This window comes from Macaca nemestrina, chromosome 4 (assembly GCF_043159975.1).
Source record: "Macaca nemestrina isolate mMacNem1 chromosome 4, mMacNem.hap1, whole genome shotgun sequence".
In the NCBI taxonomy this organism is placed as follows: domain Eukaryota; kingdom Metazoa; phylum Chordata; class Mammalia; order Primates; family Cercopithecidae; genus Macaca; species Macaca nemestrina.
Genome location: NC_092128.1, coordinates 157,213,762 through 157,226,972, shown reverse-complemented (window position 1 = coordinate 157,226,972; position 13,211 = coordinate 157,213,762). Strand labels below are relative to the sequence as shown.

General features: G+C 37.3%; 1 protein-coding gene and 1 long non-coding RNA gene across 4 annotated transcripts in view; one reads left to right on the top strand and one right to left on the bottom strand.

Annotated features, from left to right (window-relative positions):
• Positions 1–13,211, bottom strand: part of LOC105483455 (uncharacterized) — a 223,265-nt gene that overhangs the window by 93,884 nt on the left and 116,170 nt on the right. The window lies entirely within an intron of this gene.
• LOC105483456 (SAM domain, SH3 domain and nuclear localization signals 1) overlaps positions 1–13,211 on the top strand; it is a 155,062-nt gene that overhangs the window by 130,747 nt on the left and 11,104 nt on the right. For both annotated transcript variants that reach the window (XM_024793314.2, XM_011744357.3), the window contains 2 exons: positions 8,275–8,481; positions 10,729–10,879. In XM_024793314.2, coding sequence (XP_024649082.2) covers positions 8,275–8,481; positions 10,729–10,879 — 358 coding nt within the window. The remainder of the gene's footprint in view (positions 1–8,274; positions 8,482–10,728; positions 10,880–13,211) is intronic.

Sequence of the window (13,211 nt, the reverse complement as noted above, 5' to 3'; positions counted from 1 at the left end):
TATTTAAAGAATCTCCACACTGTTTTCCATAGTGGTTGTACTAGTTTACACTCCCACCAGCAGTGTAGAAGTGTTCCCTTTTCACTACATCCATGCCAACATCTGCAATTTTTAAATTTTTTGATTATGGCCATTCTTGCAGGAGTAAGGTGGTATCACATTGTGGTTTTGATTTGCGTTTCCCTGATCATTAGTGATGTTGAGCATTTTTTCATGTGTTTGTTGGCCATTTGTGTATCTTCTTTTGAGACTTGTCTATTCATGTCCTCAGCCTACTTTTTGATGGGATTGTTTGTTTGTTTTCTTGTTGATTTGAGTTCATTGTAGATTTTGGATATTAGTCCTTTGTCGGACGTATAGATTGTGAAAATTTTTTTCCCACTCTGTGGGTTGTCTGCTTGCTCTGCTGATTGTTTCTTTTACCATGCAAAAGCTCTTTAGTTTAATTAAGTCTCAGCAATTTTTGTTTGTTTTTATTGCATTTGCTTTTGGGTCCTTGGTCATGAAATCCTTGCCTAAGCCAATGTCTAGAAAGGTTTTTCCAATGTTATCTTCTGGAATTTTTATAGTTTCAGATCTTAGATTTAAGTCCTTAATCCATCTTGAGTTGATTTTTGTAAAAGGTGAGAGTTGAGGATCCAGTTTCATTCTCCTACATATGGCTAGCCAATTATCCCAGCACTATTTGTTGAAAAGGGTATCCTTTCCCCACTTTATGTTTTTGTTTGTTTTTTCAAAAGTCAGTTGGCTGTTAAGTATTTGGATTTATTTCTGGGTTCTCTTTTCTGTTCCATTGGTCTATGTGCCTATTTTTGTAGTAGTACCATGCTGGTTTGGTGACTATAGCCTATAGTATATTTGAAATTAGGTAATGTGATGCCTCCAGATTTGTTCTTTCTGCTCAAGCTTGCTTTGGCTATGCAGTCTCGTTTTTGGTTCCATATGAATTTTAGAATTGTTTTCTCTAATTCTGTGAAGAACGATAGTGGTATTTTGATGGGAAATCTGTTGAATTTGTAGATTGCTTTTGGCAGTATGGTCCTTTTCACAATATTGATTTACCTATCCATGAGCATAGAACATGTTTCCATTTGTTTGTGGCATCTCTGATTTATTTCAGCCGTGCTTTGTAGTTTTCTTTGTGGAGGTTTTCACCTCCTTAGTTAGGTATATTCCAAAGTTGTTTTTTTGTTTTGCTTTGTTTTGTTTTGCTTTTGCAGCTATTGTAAAAGGGGTTGAATTATTGATTTGATTCTTAGCTTGATCGCTGTTGGGGTATAAAAGAGCTACAGATTTGTGTACATTAATTTTGTATCCAGAAACTTTGCTGAATTCTTTTATCAGTTCTAGGACCTTCCTGGAAGAGTCTTCATGGTTTTCTAGGTAAATGATCATATCATCAGAAAACAGTGACAGTTTGACTTCCTCTTTAGTGATTTAGATGCCCTTTATTTCTTTCTCTTTTTTGATTGCTCTGGCTAGGACTTCCAGTACTGTGTTGAAGAGCAATGGTGAGAGTGGGCATCCTTATCTTGTTCCAGTTCTCAAAAGGAATGCTTTCACCTTGTTGCCATTCAGTATTATGTTGACTGTGGGTTTGTCATAGATAGCTTTTATTGTATTGAGGTATGTCCCTTGTATGCCTATTTTGCTGAGAGTTTTAATCATGAAGAAATGCTGGATTTTGTCTAATGCTTTTTCTGCACCTATTGAGACGGTCATGTGATTTTTGTTTTTAATTCTGTTCATGTGGTGTATCACATTTATTAACGTGCATATGTTAAAGCATCCCAGCATCCCTGGTATTAAACTCACTTGATCATGGTGGATTATCTTTTTGATGTGTTGCTGAATTCAGTTAGCTAGTATTTTGTTAAGAATTTTAGCATCTATGTTAATCAGGGATATTGGTCTGTAGTTTTGTTTTTTGGTTATCCTCTTTCCTGGTTTTGGTATTAGGGTGATACTGGCTTCATAGAATGATGTAGGGAAGGTTCCTTCTTTCTATGTCTGGTGGGATAGTGTCAATAGGATTGGTACCAATTCTTCTTTGAATGTCTGATAGAATTCTGCTCTGAATTGGTCTGGTCCTCAAGTTTTTTATTATTGGTAATTTTTAAATTGCCATTTCAATATCATTGGTTGTTATTGGTCTGTTCTGGGTATCTGATTTTTCCTGATTTAAGCTAGGAGGGTTGTATCTTTCCAGGAATTTATCCATGTTTTCCAGGTTTTCTACTTTATGCATGTAAAGGTGTTCATAGTAACCTTGAATGATCTTTTGTATTTCTGTAGTGTCAGTTGTAATATCCCCTGTTTCATTTCTTATTGAGCTTATTTGAATTCTTACTAATGGTCTCTTAATTTTGTTTATCTTTTCAAAAAACAGCTTTTTGTTTCATTTATCTTTTGTATTGTTTTTGTTTCTTTTTTTTTTTTTTTTTTTTTTTGAGACGGAGTCTCGCTGTGTCTCCCAGGCTGGAGTGCAGTGGCGTGATCTCGGCTCACTGCAAGCTCCGCCTCCCGGGTTCACGCCATTCTCCCGCCTCAGCCTCCCAAGTAGCTGGGACTACAGGCGCCCGCCACCACACCCGGCTAGTTTTTTTTGTATTTTTAGTAGAGATGGGGTTTCACCATGTTAGCCAGGATAGTCTCGATCTCCTGACCTCGTGATCCACCCGCCTCGGCCTCCCAAAGTGCTGGGATTACAGGCTTGAGCCACCGCGCCCGGCCTTTTGTTTCAATTTTATTTAGTTCTGCTCTGATCTTGGTTATTTCCTTTCTTCTGCTGTTTTTGAGTTTGGTTTGTTCTTGTTTCTCTCTTTCCTTGAAGTGTCACCTTAGATTGTCCGTTTGGACTATTTCAGACTTTTCGATGTAGGTGTTTAGGGCTATGAGCTTTCCTCTTAGCACCACCTTTGCTGTGTCCCAGAGGTTTTGGTAGGTCATGTCACTATTGTTGTTCGGTTCAAATAATTTTTTAATTTCCATCTTGATTTCATTTTTTACCCAAGGATCATGTATTTACATGGTTTTGAAGGTTCTTTTTGGAGTTAATTTCCAGTTTTATTCCACTGTAGACTGAAAGAGTGCTTGATAAATTTAAATTGTTTTATATTTATTGAGACTCATTTTATGGCCTATCATATGGGTCTATCTTAGAGAAAGTTCCATGTGTTGTTGAATACAATGTATATTCTGAGGTTGTTGGACAGAATGTTCTGTATATATCTGTTAAGTCTACTTGTTCCAGGGTATAATTTAAGTCCATTGTTTCTTTGTTGACTTTCTGTCTTGATCACCTGTCTAGTGCTGTCATTGGAGTATTGAAGTCCCCCCACTATTAGTATGTTGCTGTCTATCTCATTGCTTAGTCCTATTAGTAATTGTTTTTCAAATTTGGGAGCTCTAGTCTTAGGTGCATACATGTTTAGGATTGTGATATTTTCCTGCTAGACAAGGCCTTTTTATCATTGTATAATGTCCCTCTTTGTCGTTTTTAACTTCTGTTACTTTAAAGTTTGTTTTGTCTGATATGACAATAGCTATTCCGGCTCACTTTTGGTGTCCATTTGCATGAAATGTCTTTTTCTACCCCTGTACCTTAAGTTCATGTGAGTCCTTATGTGTTAGATGAGTCTCTTGAAGGCAGCAGATAGTTGGTTTGTGAAATCCTATCCATTCTGCAATTCTGTAACTTTCAAGTGGATAATTTAGGCTATTTAATTCAATGTTAGTATTGAGATGTGAGGTACTATTCCATTCATCATGCTCTTTGTTGCCTGCATACATTTTGTGTGTGTGTGCATTTTAAATTGTACTTTTGTTTTATAGGTCCTGTGAGATTTATGCTTCAAAGAGGTTCTGTTTCGATGTGTTTCCAGGATTTGTTTGAAGATTTAGAGCTCCTTTTAGTGGCTTGGTAGTGACGAATTCTCTCAACATTTGTTTGTCTGAAAAATACTGTATCTTTCCTTCATATATGAAGTTTGATATCGCTGGATACAAAATTCTTAGCTAATAATTGTTTTGTTTGAGGAGGCTGAAGATAGGGTCCCAATCCCTTCTAGTTTGTTGGGTTTCTGCTGAGAAATCTGCTGTTAATCTGACAGGTTTTCCTTTATGGGTTACCTGATCCTTTTGTCTCATTGCTCTTAAGATTCTTTCCTTTGTCTCAACTTTAGATAATCTGATGAAAATGTGCCTAGGCAATAATCCTTTTGCAATGAATTTCCTAGGTGCTTTTCGTGTTTCTTGTATTTGGATGTCTAGATCTCTAGCAAGGCCAGGGAAGTTTTCCTTGATTATTCCTTCAAGTATGTTTTCCCAACTTTTAGATTTCTCTTCTTCCTCAGGAACACTGATTATTCTTATGTTTGGTCATTTAATATAATCCTAGACTTCTTGGAGGCTTTGTTCACATTTTCTTATTCTTTTTTCTTTGTCTTTGTTGGTTTGGATTAATTCAAAGACCTTGCCTTCGAGCTCTGAATTTCTTTCTTCTACTTATTCGATTCTATTGCTGGAACTTTCCAGAGCATTTTGCATTTCTATAAGTGTGTCCATTGTTTCCTGAAGTTTTGATTGTTTTTTGTTTATGCTATCTATCCTTGAATATTTCTCCCTTCACTTCTTGTATCATTTTTTGGACTTCCTTACATTGCGCTTCACCTTTCTCTGGTGCCTCCTGGTTAGTTTAATAACTAACCTCCTGAATTCTTTTTAAGGTAAATCAGGGATTTCTTCTTGGTTTGGGTCCATTGCTGGTGAGCTAGTGTGACTTTTTGATGGTATTAAAGAACCTTGTTTTGTCATGTTATCAGAGTTGGTGTTCTGGCTCCTTCTCATTTGGGTAGACTCTGTCAGAGGGAAGGTCTAGGGCTGAAGGCTGTTGTTCAGATTCTTTTGTCCCACGGGGTGTTCCCTTGATGTAGTACTCTCCCCCTTTTCCTATGGATGAGGCTTCCTGGGAGCGATCTGTAATGATTGTTACCTCTCTTCTACAGCTAGCCACCCAACAAGTCTACCAGGCTCTAGACTGGTACTAAGGGTTGTCTGCACAGAGTCTTGTGATGTTAACTGTCTGTGGGCCTCTCAACTGTGGATACCAGCACAGTATTTGGGTTGTCTCCTGTTTACTGAAGGAGGAATCCACTTCCTTCAGGGGGTCTGTGAGTCCTCCCAGGTTTCCTGAGTTATTTCTGCAATCGTTCTGAAGCAAAAGTTCATGATGTGAGTGTCCACACACTCCTTTGTCTGCTCGAGTTGGAGCTGCAACCTGGTCCTGCCTCCCGTCTGCCATGATGCCCCGGAAATGTCTAGCACTTTTTAAGTTGGTTGCTATGAGTAACCAGAGACCTTTCTCCCAGTGATATTCCCTCCTGAATTCCCTCTTCTTATCCTCTGTATTCATTTTCTATTGCTGTGTAACACATTACCTCAAACTCAGAGGCATGAAACAACACAAATGTATTGTTAGCTCAGTTTCTATAGGTCATAATTGTGGGCATGGCTCAGTTGAATTCTAAGCAAGCAGTGATCTCAACAGAGGCTCAGGTTCTCTTCTGAGTTCACTGGCTGTTGGCAGAATTCAGTTCCTTGTGGTTGTAGGACTGAGGACCCCATTTTCTTGCTGGATGTCAACTGGAGGCCATTCTCAGCCTCTAGATTCCACCAGCCAGAGCCCTCTCTACAATACAGCAGTTTGCTCTTTCAGGATGAGCAGGAAAAAGCTCACTCAGGCTTTAATCTTTATTTTAAGGGATCCTACCTGATTTGTCACACCCACCAAGATAATCTCCCTTTCAGTTAATTCAAAATCAAATAACTCAGTACCCTAATTGGATCTGCAAAGTCCCCCCTATCATATAAGGGTAACATAATCATGAGTGTGAAATCCATCATTTTCATAATCCTGCTCACACTCAAGGAGAGGGGTCGGTTACAATGGCACAAACAGAAGGTTTTGTGCTAAAAGAATTCATAGATGTTAAATTATTCCTTTCTAGTATCACAAAGTGCTAAAAGTCAAAGGATATAAAGTATGAATGTTCTATATTGTTAACACTAAACCAATGTTAACTAATAATTATGATATATTATGGAGTATTTATATTATTATTTAACATTTAAAGTCTTCAGCCCTTCTCTTGATCCCTTCTATGCTATTAAATCAGAGTAAGCTCAACTGGAGAATAAAAAATGCACTGTTCCCCATACTAAGCTCCTTAGTTATGTATATGGAATGATCTGATGTCTAAGTTCAAGTCTTGGGGAAAGGATACCCATAACCTAGTAACCATTGTGGGAGAGAGCAGTAGAAGGAAATAAACACAACACAGTTTGACTCAGGATAGCCTTTCAACTTCCCTACAATACCATGCCAGGGTACCACTGCTGCTGCTGCCTGAGGTGAGTTTTTGTGGAGCTCTTATAGGACACAGTAGGAATTCCCCAGTTACCCATGAAAATTGAAATACTATTATTTCCATCAAGGGTCTTATCCAAAATGAAATTGAGTCTTTGCTTGATGACCTGTGGGCTTTCCTGGAATGTGCAGGTATATACCTGTAAAGGCTAAAGTTGCAAATTTACAAGTTTCAAGGATAATAGGAAGGATGCAGTAAAGGGTTTCCATGCCTAGCAACTTTCTAGAGCTTCAGGAGAACTTCTCAGTCTACCTAGCTGATACCATCCAACCTATGATTTGATTCCCTTTTGTTAAAGGCAGAAGGACCCGGTCTAACAGTTCACAAGACTAAACAGACAGATGATCACAAGGTAGACCAGATATTTCAGTCATGGTGAATTATACCATTACAAATAAAATTTGTTTTTAAGATGGAAGAACACACATTCCCAGAGCAGCAAGAAAAAAGTATTTTTAGTAGCAGGCTTGATGCTTTGTTTGAGGGTAGACACTTAAAAGGGGCTAAAATATTAGAATCTGTAAAGTCCTCTCTGAGGCAGAAAGTTTTAAGTCTCAAAGGAGGAACTATAACTCTTGAACATAGACATCATATTTGCATAGAAATAAATTTTTCTTTACAAAGAAACATCCCCATGAGGTTTTCTACCCTTGCCAATAACTGACAGCCTATAGTTAATTATGGTCTTAGATGTGAGTAAAGAAAAACACCAATTGGTTTGTCCATACTAATATGATTCATTCACACTTCAATCTAAACTTTGCTGTGAGCTCAATCTAAGTGCTATCTCTTCTTAATAAGAGGAGAGCATGAATACCTTAAAAGGAATTAAGTAGCATAATTTATCCTTAGTGTACACATACTTTTATGTGCATTCTGCAAAATTTCTTTATTTTAGGTGGATGAAATTCTTGAAATGGGTTTATTTTATACCGTAGATAAATTTTTCAGATACACTAGAAATACATAGAGTAACAGACTTCTCTTTCATCTCCTTCCCCAGCTGGGGAGCACTTCCAGGAATGATAATTTGAGCTTTGTTATATATATATTACTTTGACAGTATAAATAAAAAGAGCATCATTTTTTAGTTCAGATAACTTGGACTTGAGTTCTGGTTCTGCCATTAACTTCCTGCAAGCTCTTCAGAAGTCATTTAATATCTCTGTTTCTTTTTCTGTAATATTTAAATTAATAATGATGATACCCCCTTTATGTATCTAAGAGGTGTGTTGTGAGCAAAAATAACTTAGAGTAGGCAAAAGTGTTTTGTAAATTACACTGCGCTCTACAGTGATAAGTTGATAAATTGATACAATAACAGAAACAGAAACAAGTCATCAAACTATGTGAGAGCTTTTTGTCAAGAATGTTGAAGTTTTCTTCATTGTAACTAGTACATAACTTCTTTGAGTTTTTTTTTTAAGATGGGATCTCACTGTGTTGCCCAGGCTGGAGTGCAGTGACATGATTACAGCTCACTGTAGCCTTGAACTCCTCCTACCTCAATCTACAGATACATGCTACCATGCCAGGCTAATTAAAAGAAAAAAAAAACTGTGGAGATGGGATCTCACTTTGTCACCCAGGCTAGTCTCAAACTCCTGGCCTCAAGCAATCCTCCCGCCTTGGCCTACCAAAGTGCTGGGATTATAAGCATGACCCACCATGCCACCAGCCTGAATTTTTGAAAGAAGTGAATGTTTAGATTTGTTTCTGTTATATCTGAACCGCTTTAGCATAATGTCCTCATTATCCTAGTTTTCTATGATTTCATTCTTTCTACCAATTTTTATAGCACTATAGTTCTCTGAAACCTAATGTTTATGGATTTCTTCGTCCTTAGAAAGGAGACATCATAGACATTATCTGCAAAACACCAATGGGGATGTGGACGGGAATGTTGAACAATAAAGTGGGAAACTTCAAATTCATTTATGTGGATGTCATCTCAGAAGAGGAAGCAGCCCCCAAGAAAATAAAGGCAAACCGAAGGAGTAACAATGAAAAATCCAAGACTCTGCAGGAGTTCCTAGAGAGGATTCATCTTCAGGTGAGCAAATCTATGTCCTGTTTGCTTTTGGCGGCATGTAAATGGAAAAATTGAAGGGAGTGGATCAGTATTTGTGTTACAAGACTTAGAAGCAAAGGAAAGCCTGTTTTCCTAGAAGAGCTCTTATTTCTCCTTTATGACATGTTTTTATGCAAGGACAAGTCTTGATCTAATATCCCTTGGACTATACCTTAATAGTATTTAGCAGTGACAATAGAGATGAACGTTGAGAAAATGCAATGAACAATGAAAAATATCTAGGAGAATAAAAGGCCCTAATAAAATGTCTAAATGAGAATGGTAAAGAGAATATAAGGAATAAAGTAAGTCTAAAAAAGTGAAAGGAAAAATGAAAAGAGAAATGTATTTTCTACAAAGCAGAGGTCAAAATCAAGTTGAGAGAAGATAACTGAATATAATTATTTTTAAAATAATTTGAGGGAAACGGTGATCATCAAGCCCCATAATGATTGTGTTAAGGAAACTGTGTTGTCTGTATTTATAACCCAATTATTATTTTCTTGTTATATTACCAAATATCTTTTGAAATATCTACCTTGTTAAATGGTGTGTACATATAATACATCTAGTATCAATCAATTTACAGTTTTGCAATCCATTTCTAAAATTAACTGAGAAGTACTTCGATAGTTTTCAAAATTCATCAAGACAATAGTCAATTACACTTTTCTTAATTGTTTTTTTCTGAATTATCTAGTTATATTCCTGTCTGTACACACAGTATCTAAGCCTTCTTAGATTACTATTGGTGCACCTCAAATGGGATATTCCTATGAGAATGTACGGGTTAGCGCCTTGCCTCTGCCATCTTGTTTGTTCTGTGACCTGTGAGAAAACCAAAGTCTAAGAGACTGAAATGACTTCCCCAAGAACCCGCAGTTAAATGGTTATATGTCAGAACAGGAATTTGTGTTTCTTTATTCTAATTCAGTGCTAAGAATATACTTTTCTAAAGAAAGAATTGTCACTCTTCATGCTTTTCTTCCCTTTTTTTTTTTTTTTTTTTTTGTTAAAAAGGGCTAGTCATAAGTTCTTCCTGATTACTTAAAACTTTTAGACTTCCTCTTATTCTATTTTAGTAATTAAAATAAGGATATTGAAATTAGATCAAGTAAAATGAGGGAGGAATCTGAGGAAGTTGAAAAAGCACTCAACTTCATTTAATATTTTTATTTTGTTCGAGAGGATAGAAGTTTCAAAATAGGCCGGTTGCGGTGGCTCACGCCTGTAATCCCAGCACTTTGGGAGGCCGAGGCAGGCGGATCACGAGGTCAGGAGATCAAGACCATCCTGGCTAACACGGTGAAACCCCGTCTCTACTAAAAATACAAAAAATTAGCCGGGCGTGGTGGCGGCGCCTGTAGTCCCAGCTACTCGGAGGCTGAGGCAGGAGAATGGCGTGAACCCGGAGGCGGAGCTTGCAGTGAGCCGAGATCGCACCACTGCACTCCAGCCTGGGCGACAAAGGGAGACTCCGTCTCAAAAAAAAAAAAAAAAAAAAAAAAAAAAAGAAGTTTCACAATAACATATAGACTTTGAAATCAGAAACCTATGTATTTTAAACTAATATATATTGATTCCAATGATGAACAAAATATACATGCTGAGAAAACAATTCTTGCCCCAACTACAGTGCTTCTATGCTTAGTAAAAGTTTTCAATTAAGTAGAAAGTCTTGAATTCCTTTGGTTTATATAATGCCTTTCAACCAAAATACTACACCCACTTTTTTGTACAGAATTACATCTGTTTCAAACTCATTTTTTAACCTACCCCAAGAACATTTTGAGAGCAGATGCTTTTGCAATCATGAAAACAAGAAGAGATGTAGATTCTGAAATATAACTGTAGCAGGCTACTCTGCTAGAGGCATTTTATTGACAGACTTAAAGCAATGCTAGTTCTGCCAATTCAGTTAGTTGAGAAGTGAAAAATTTCCAAATGGGATGCATGATCCAACTATTTAATTGATCCATGATTTGGAATTGTATAGCTTAAGGTAATTAATTCCTCTTTACATTTGGCCTTCCAAAAGGCGAGAATTACACAACACAACCATTGAAGAGCCCTGGAGTTCATATGTCAAAAACGAATACAAGTGAAGTTAAGCGAAAGTTGTATTGGCACCTTTGGTTCCTATATGCATCTCTATACTTTCTTTAAATCTAAAGAGAACTAGAAATAAAATATTTGAATCTAATTTGCATTATATTTTTTGTCCCACAGGAATATACCTCAACACTTTTGCTCAATGGTTATGAGACTCTAGAAGATTTAAAGGATATAAAAGAGAGTCACCTCATTGAATTAAATATTGAAAACCCAGACGACAGAAGAAGGTTACTATCAGCCGCTGAAAACTTCCTCGAAGAAGAAAGTAAGTGTGCACACCTACTCTTCTCCCCAGCTGATAATCACAGTTTAGTGTAAATAGTATAATCATGAGAAACAAAGCCCCCGTTTTATTTACTGAGATCATGAAAGCATGCTTTCCCATAAAATGAGTATTTCCATGTACGTTTGAAAACAATAACTATGGTCAAATATATAATTAGGAAAAGGAACTTATTTCCTTATTGGACTCAAGAAATGAAAGGACTTTTCTGGCTACCTCATTTCCATTCTGCAAAGGTATTAATTTACATGCAAGTGGATGTCTGCATTCCCAAAGACTGAGGGAGTTAGAGACAAGTATTTAGGAACAGCATAAGCCATTAGTGAGAAAAGTCACACATGGCTTCTGTAAAACAGCGCAGAGCATGGCTTTAAGATAATGAGCCTTCATGCCACACAGGAAAATTCATTTCATTACCACATAGTCACATCTTGTACATGTTTATAGTACTCTTTCAAAATGTTCTAATAGCTTGCAAAAATATTCCGCACTCACTTTTATTGTATGAGATGGTTCTCTGTATTTGTAAGTATTAACTGAAGATGAAATGATCATGGAGATTTACAGAACACTGTCTACACCAACCAGGCTTGTAACGATAGAATAGCTTTCATTTTTTATAATTATCCATCCAGATTGCCTTTCCTACCAAATCTGGTCAGGTCCCCAAACACTGAGTTTAGGGTGCGCCGGACTCCACAAGGAGTATTTTGTGAGCAACCAAATGGGGAAAGTCTAACTTTAAAGATGAAAAGGAACTTAGATGATCAAATCCAGCCTTCTCTATCAAAAAATACAACTACTAGAAATAATTATTAGTATTAATATTATTAGTTTTTGAGATGGTGTCTAAATCCGCTGTCCAGGTTGGAGTGCAGTGGCATGATCTCAGCTCATTACAACCTCCGCCTCCAGGGTTCAAGCGATTCTCATGCCTCAGCCTCCAAGTAGCTGAGATTATAGGCATGCCACCACACCCGGCTAATTTTTGTATTTTTAGTGGAGATGGGGTTTCACCATATTGGCCAGCCTGGTCTCGAACTTTTGACCTCAAGTGATCCTCCCACCTCGGCCTCCCAAAAGTGCTGGCATTACAAGCATGAGCCACCACACCCGGTAGTCAAAATAATACTAGAAATTATTAACTACATTTTTTAAAACATGTGTGCTCTGAGCAAGACTCTGGGCCAGGGTCTTTCCTGATTATTCTCTTGAGTACTTACCCCAGATCTTTGACTTAGACAGTACCGCCCTCATTTTTATGATGAGAAATTGAGACAGTAAGTAACTTGTCTAAAAACACTCCCTTAGTGAAGTGTAGAGTTGGGATTCCAACCCAGTGTAGGTGCTGCTATGTTATACTTTCTAACACTACAAGTAACAGCCCAGATGGAGAGTGAGGAGGGAGGAAAGCATTCTTTAGGGACCAGACCTCCTGATTGTCCTTTTGTGGGTTATTCTATACTGTCTCTCATAAGTCCCACAAAATTGAGGCAGAGCACATGTTTCCTATACACTGGCTTCTTATCTAGTGAAAAGTAGTTTACTTTTTAAGAAATTGTTTTTTACTTTATTCTTATCATCCTTTTCCAAGAGCTTTCACAGACATAACTAATTTGACATCAGCAGGACTGATTTTATCATCAGGCTTAGGTTATCACATGCTTTCTTTGAAGTGTGGGGCTGGGAGATGGAAAAGAGAGGGAGATGTGGTCACAGAGGCAGACAAAGTTCAAACTTCAGAAAGTAGCCAATTTAATCAATATTTCAAGTCAAGACAAAACTGATCAGTATAAACAGATATAGTAAGTTCTTTCAGGCAAAGGAGTCAGTGTCCTTCACATCTTGTCATTTTAAGACATGGATCCTCACTAAACAATGTTTGGCTTAGAAATAGATTCTATAGAGTTTTATTATGGACAATGTCCAGTGTCATCACCAATATTCTCCAAGATGATTTGGCCATGAAGTACAGGGAGGAGAAGAGTATTTTTTGAACGGTTGTAAATAATTGCTTTTCTTCCATAATAGCACACATCTAGGTATTTTACTCAATTTACAGATGAGGAAAAAATTGGGAGATGAATTTCAAAGAAGTCAAACAGCTAGATGAGTGCAGAGATGGAGACTGAATCAAAGGGAGTCTGCTATAAACTCCTCCACATGTGCAAATTGGCCAATAGGAGAGCAATGAATATTTGAAAATTGAAGTTTTCTGCTACTTCACCAATTGTCTCTAGGGCTTTAGTTCAGTTTTCTATATCAGAAAGTGAAAGATGAGAGGCTACCATGGCTGCCTGTCAACAGGGTTTGT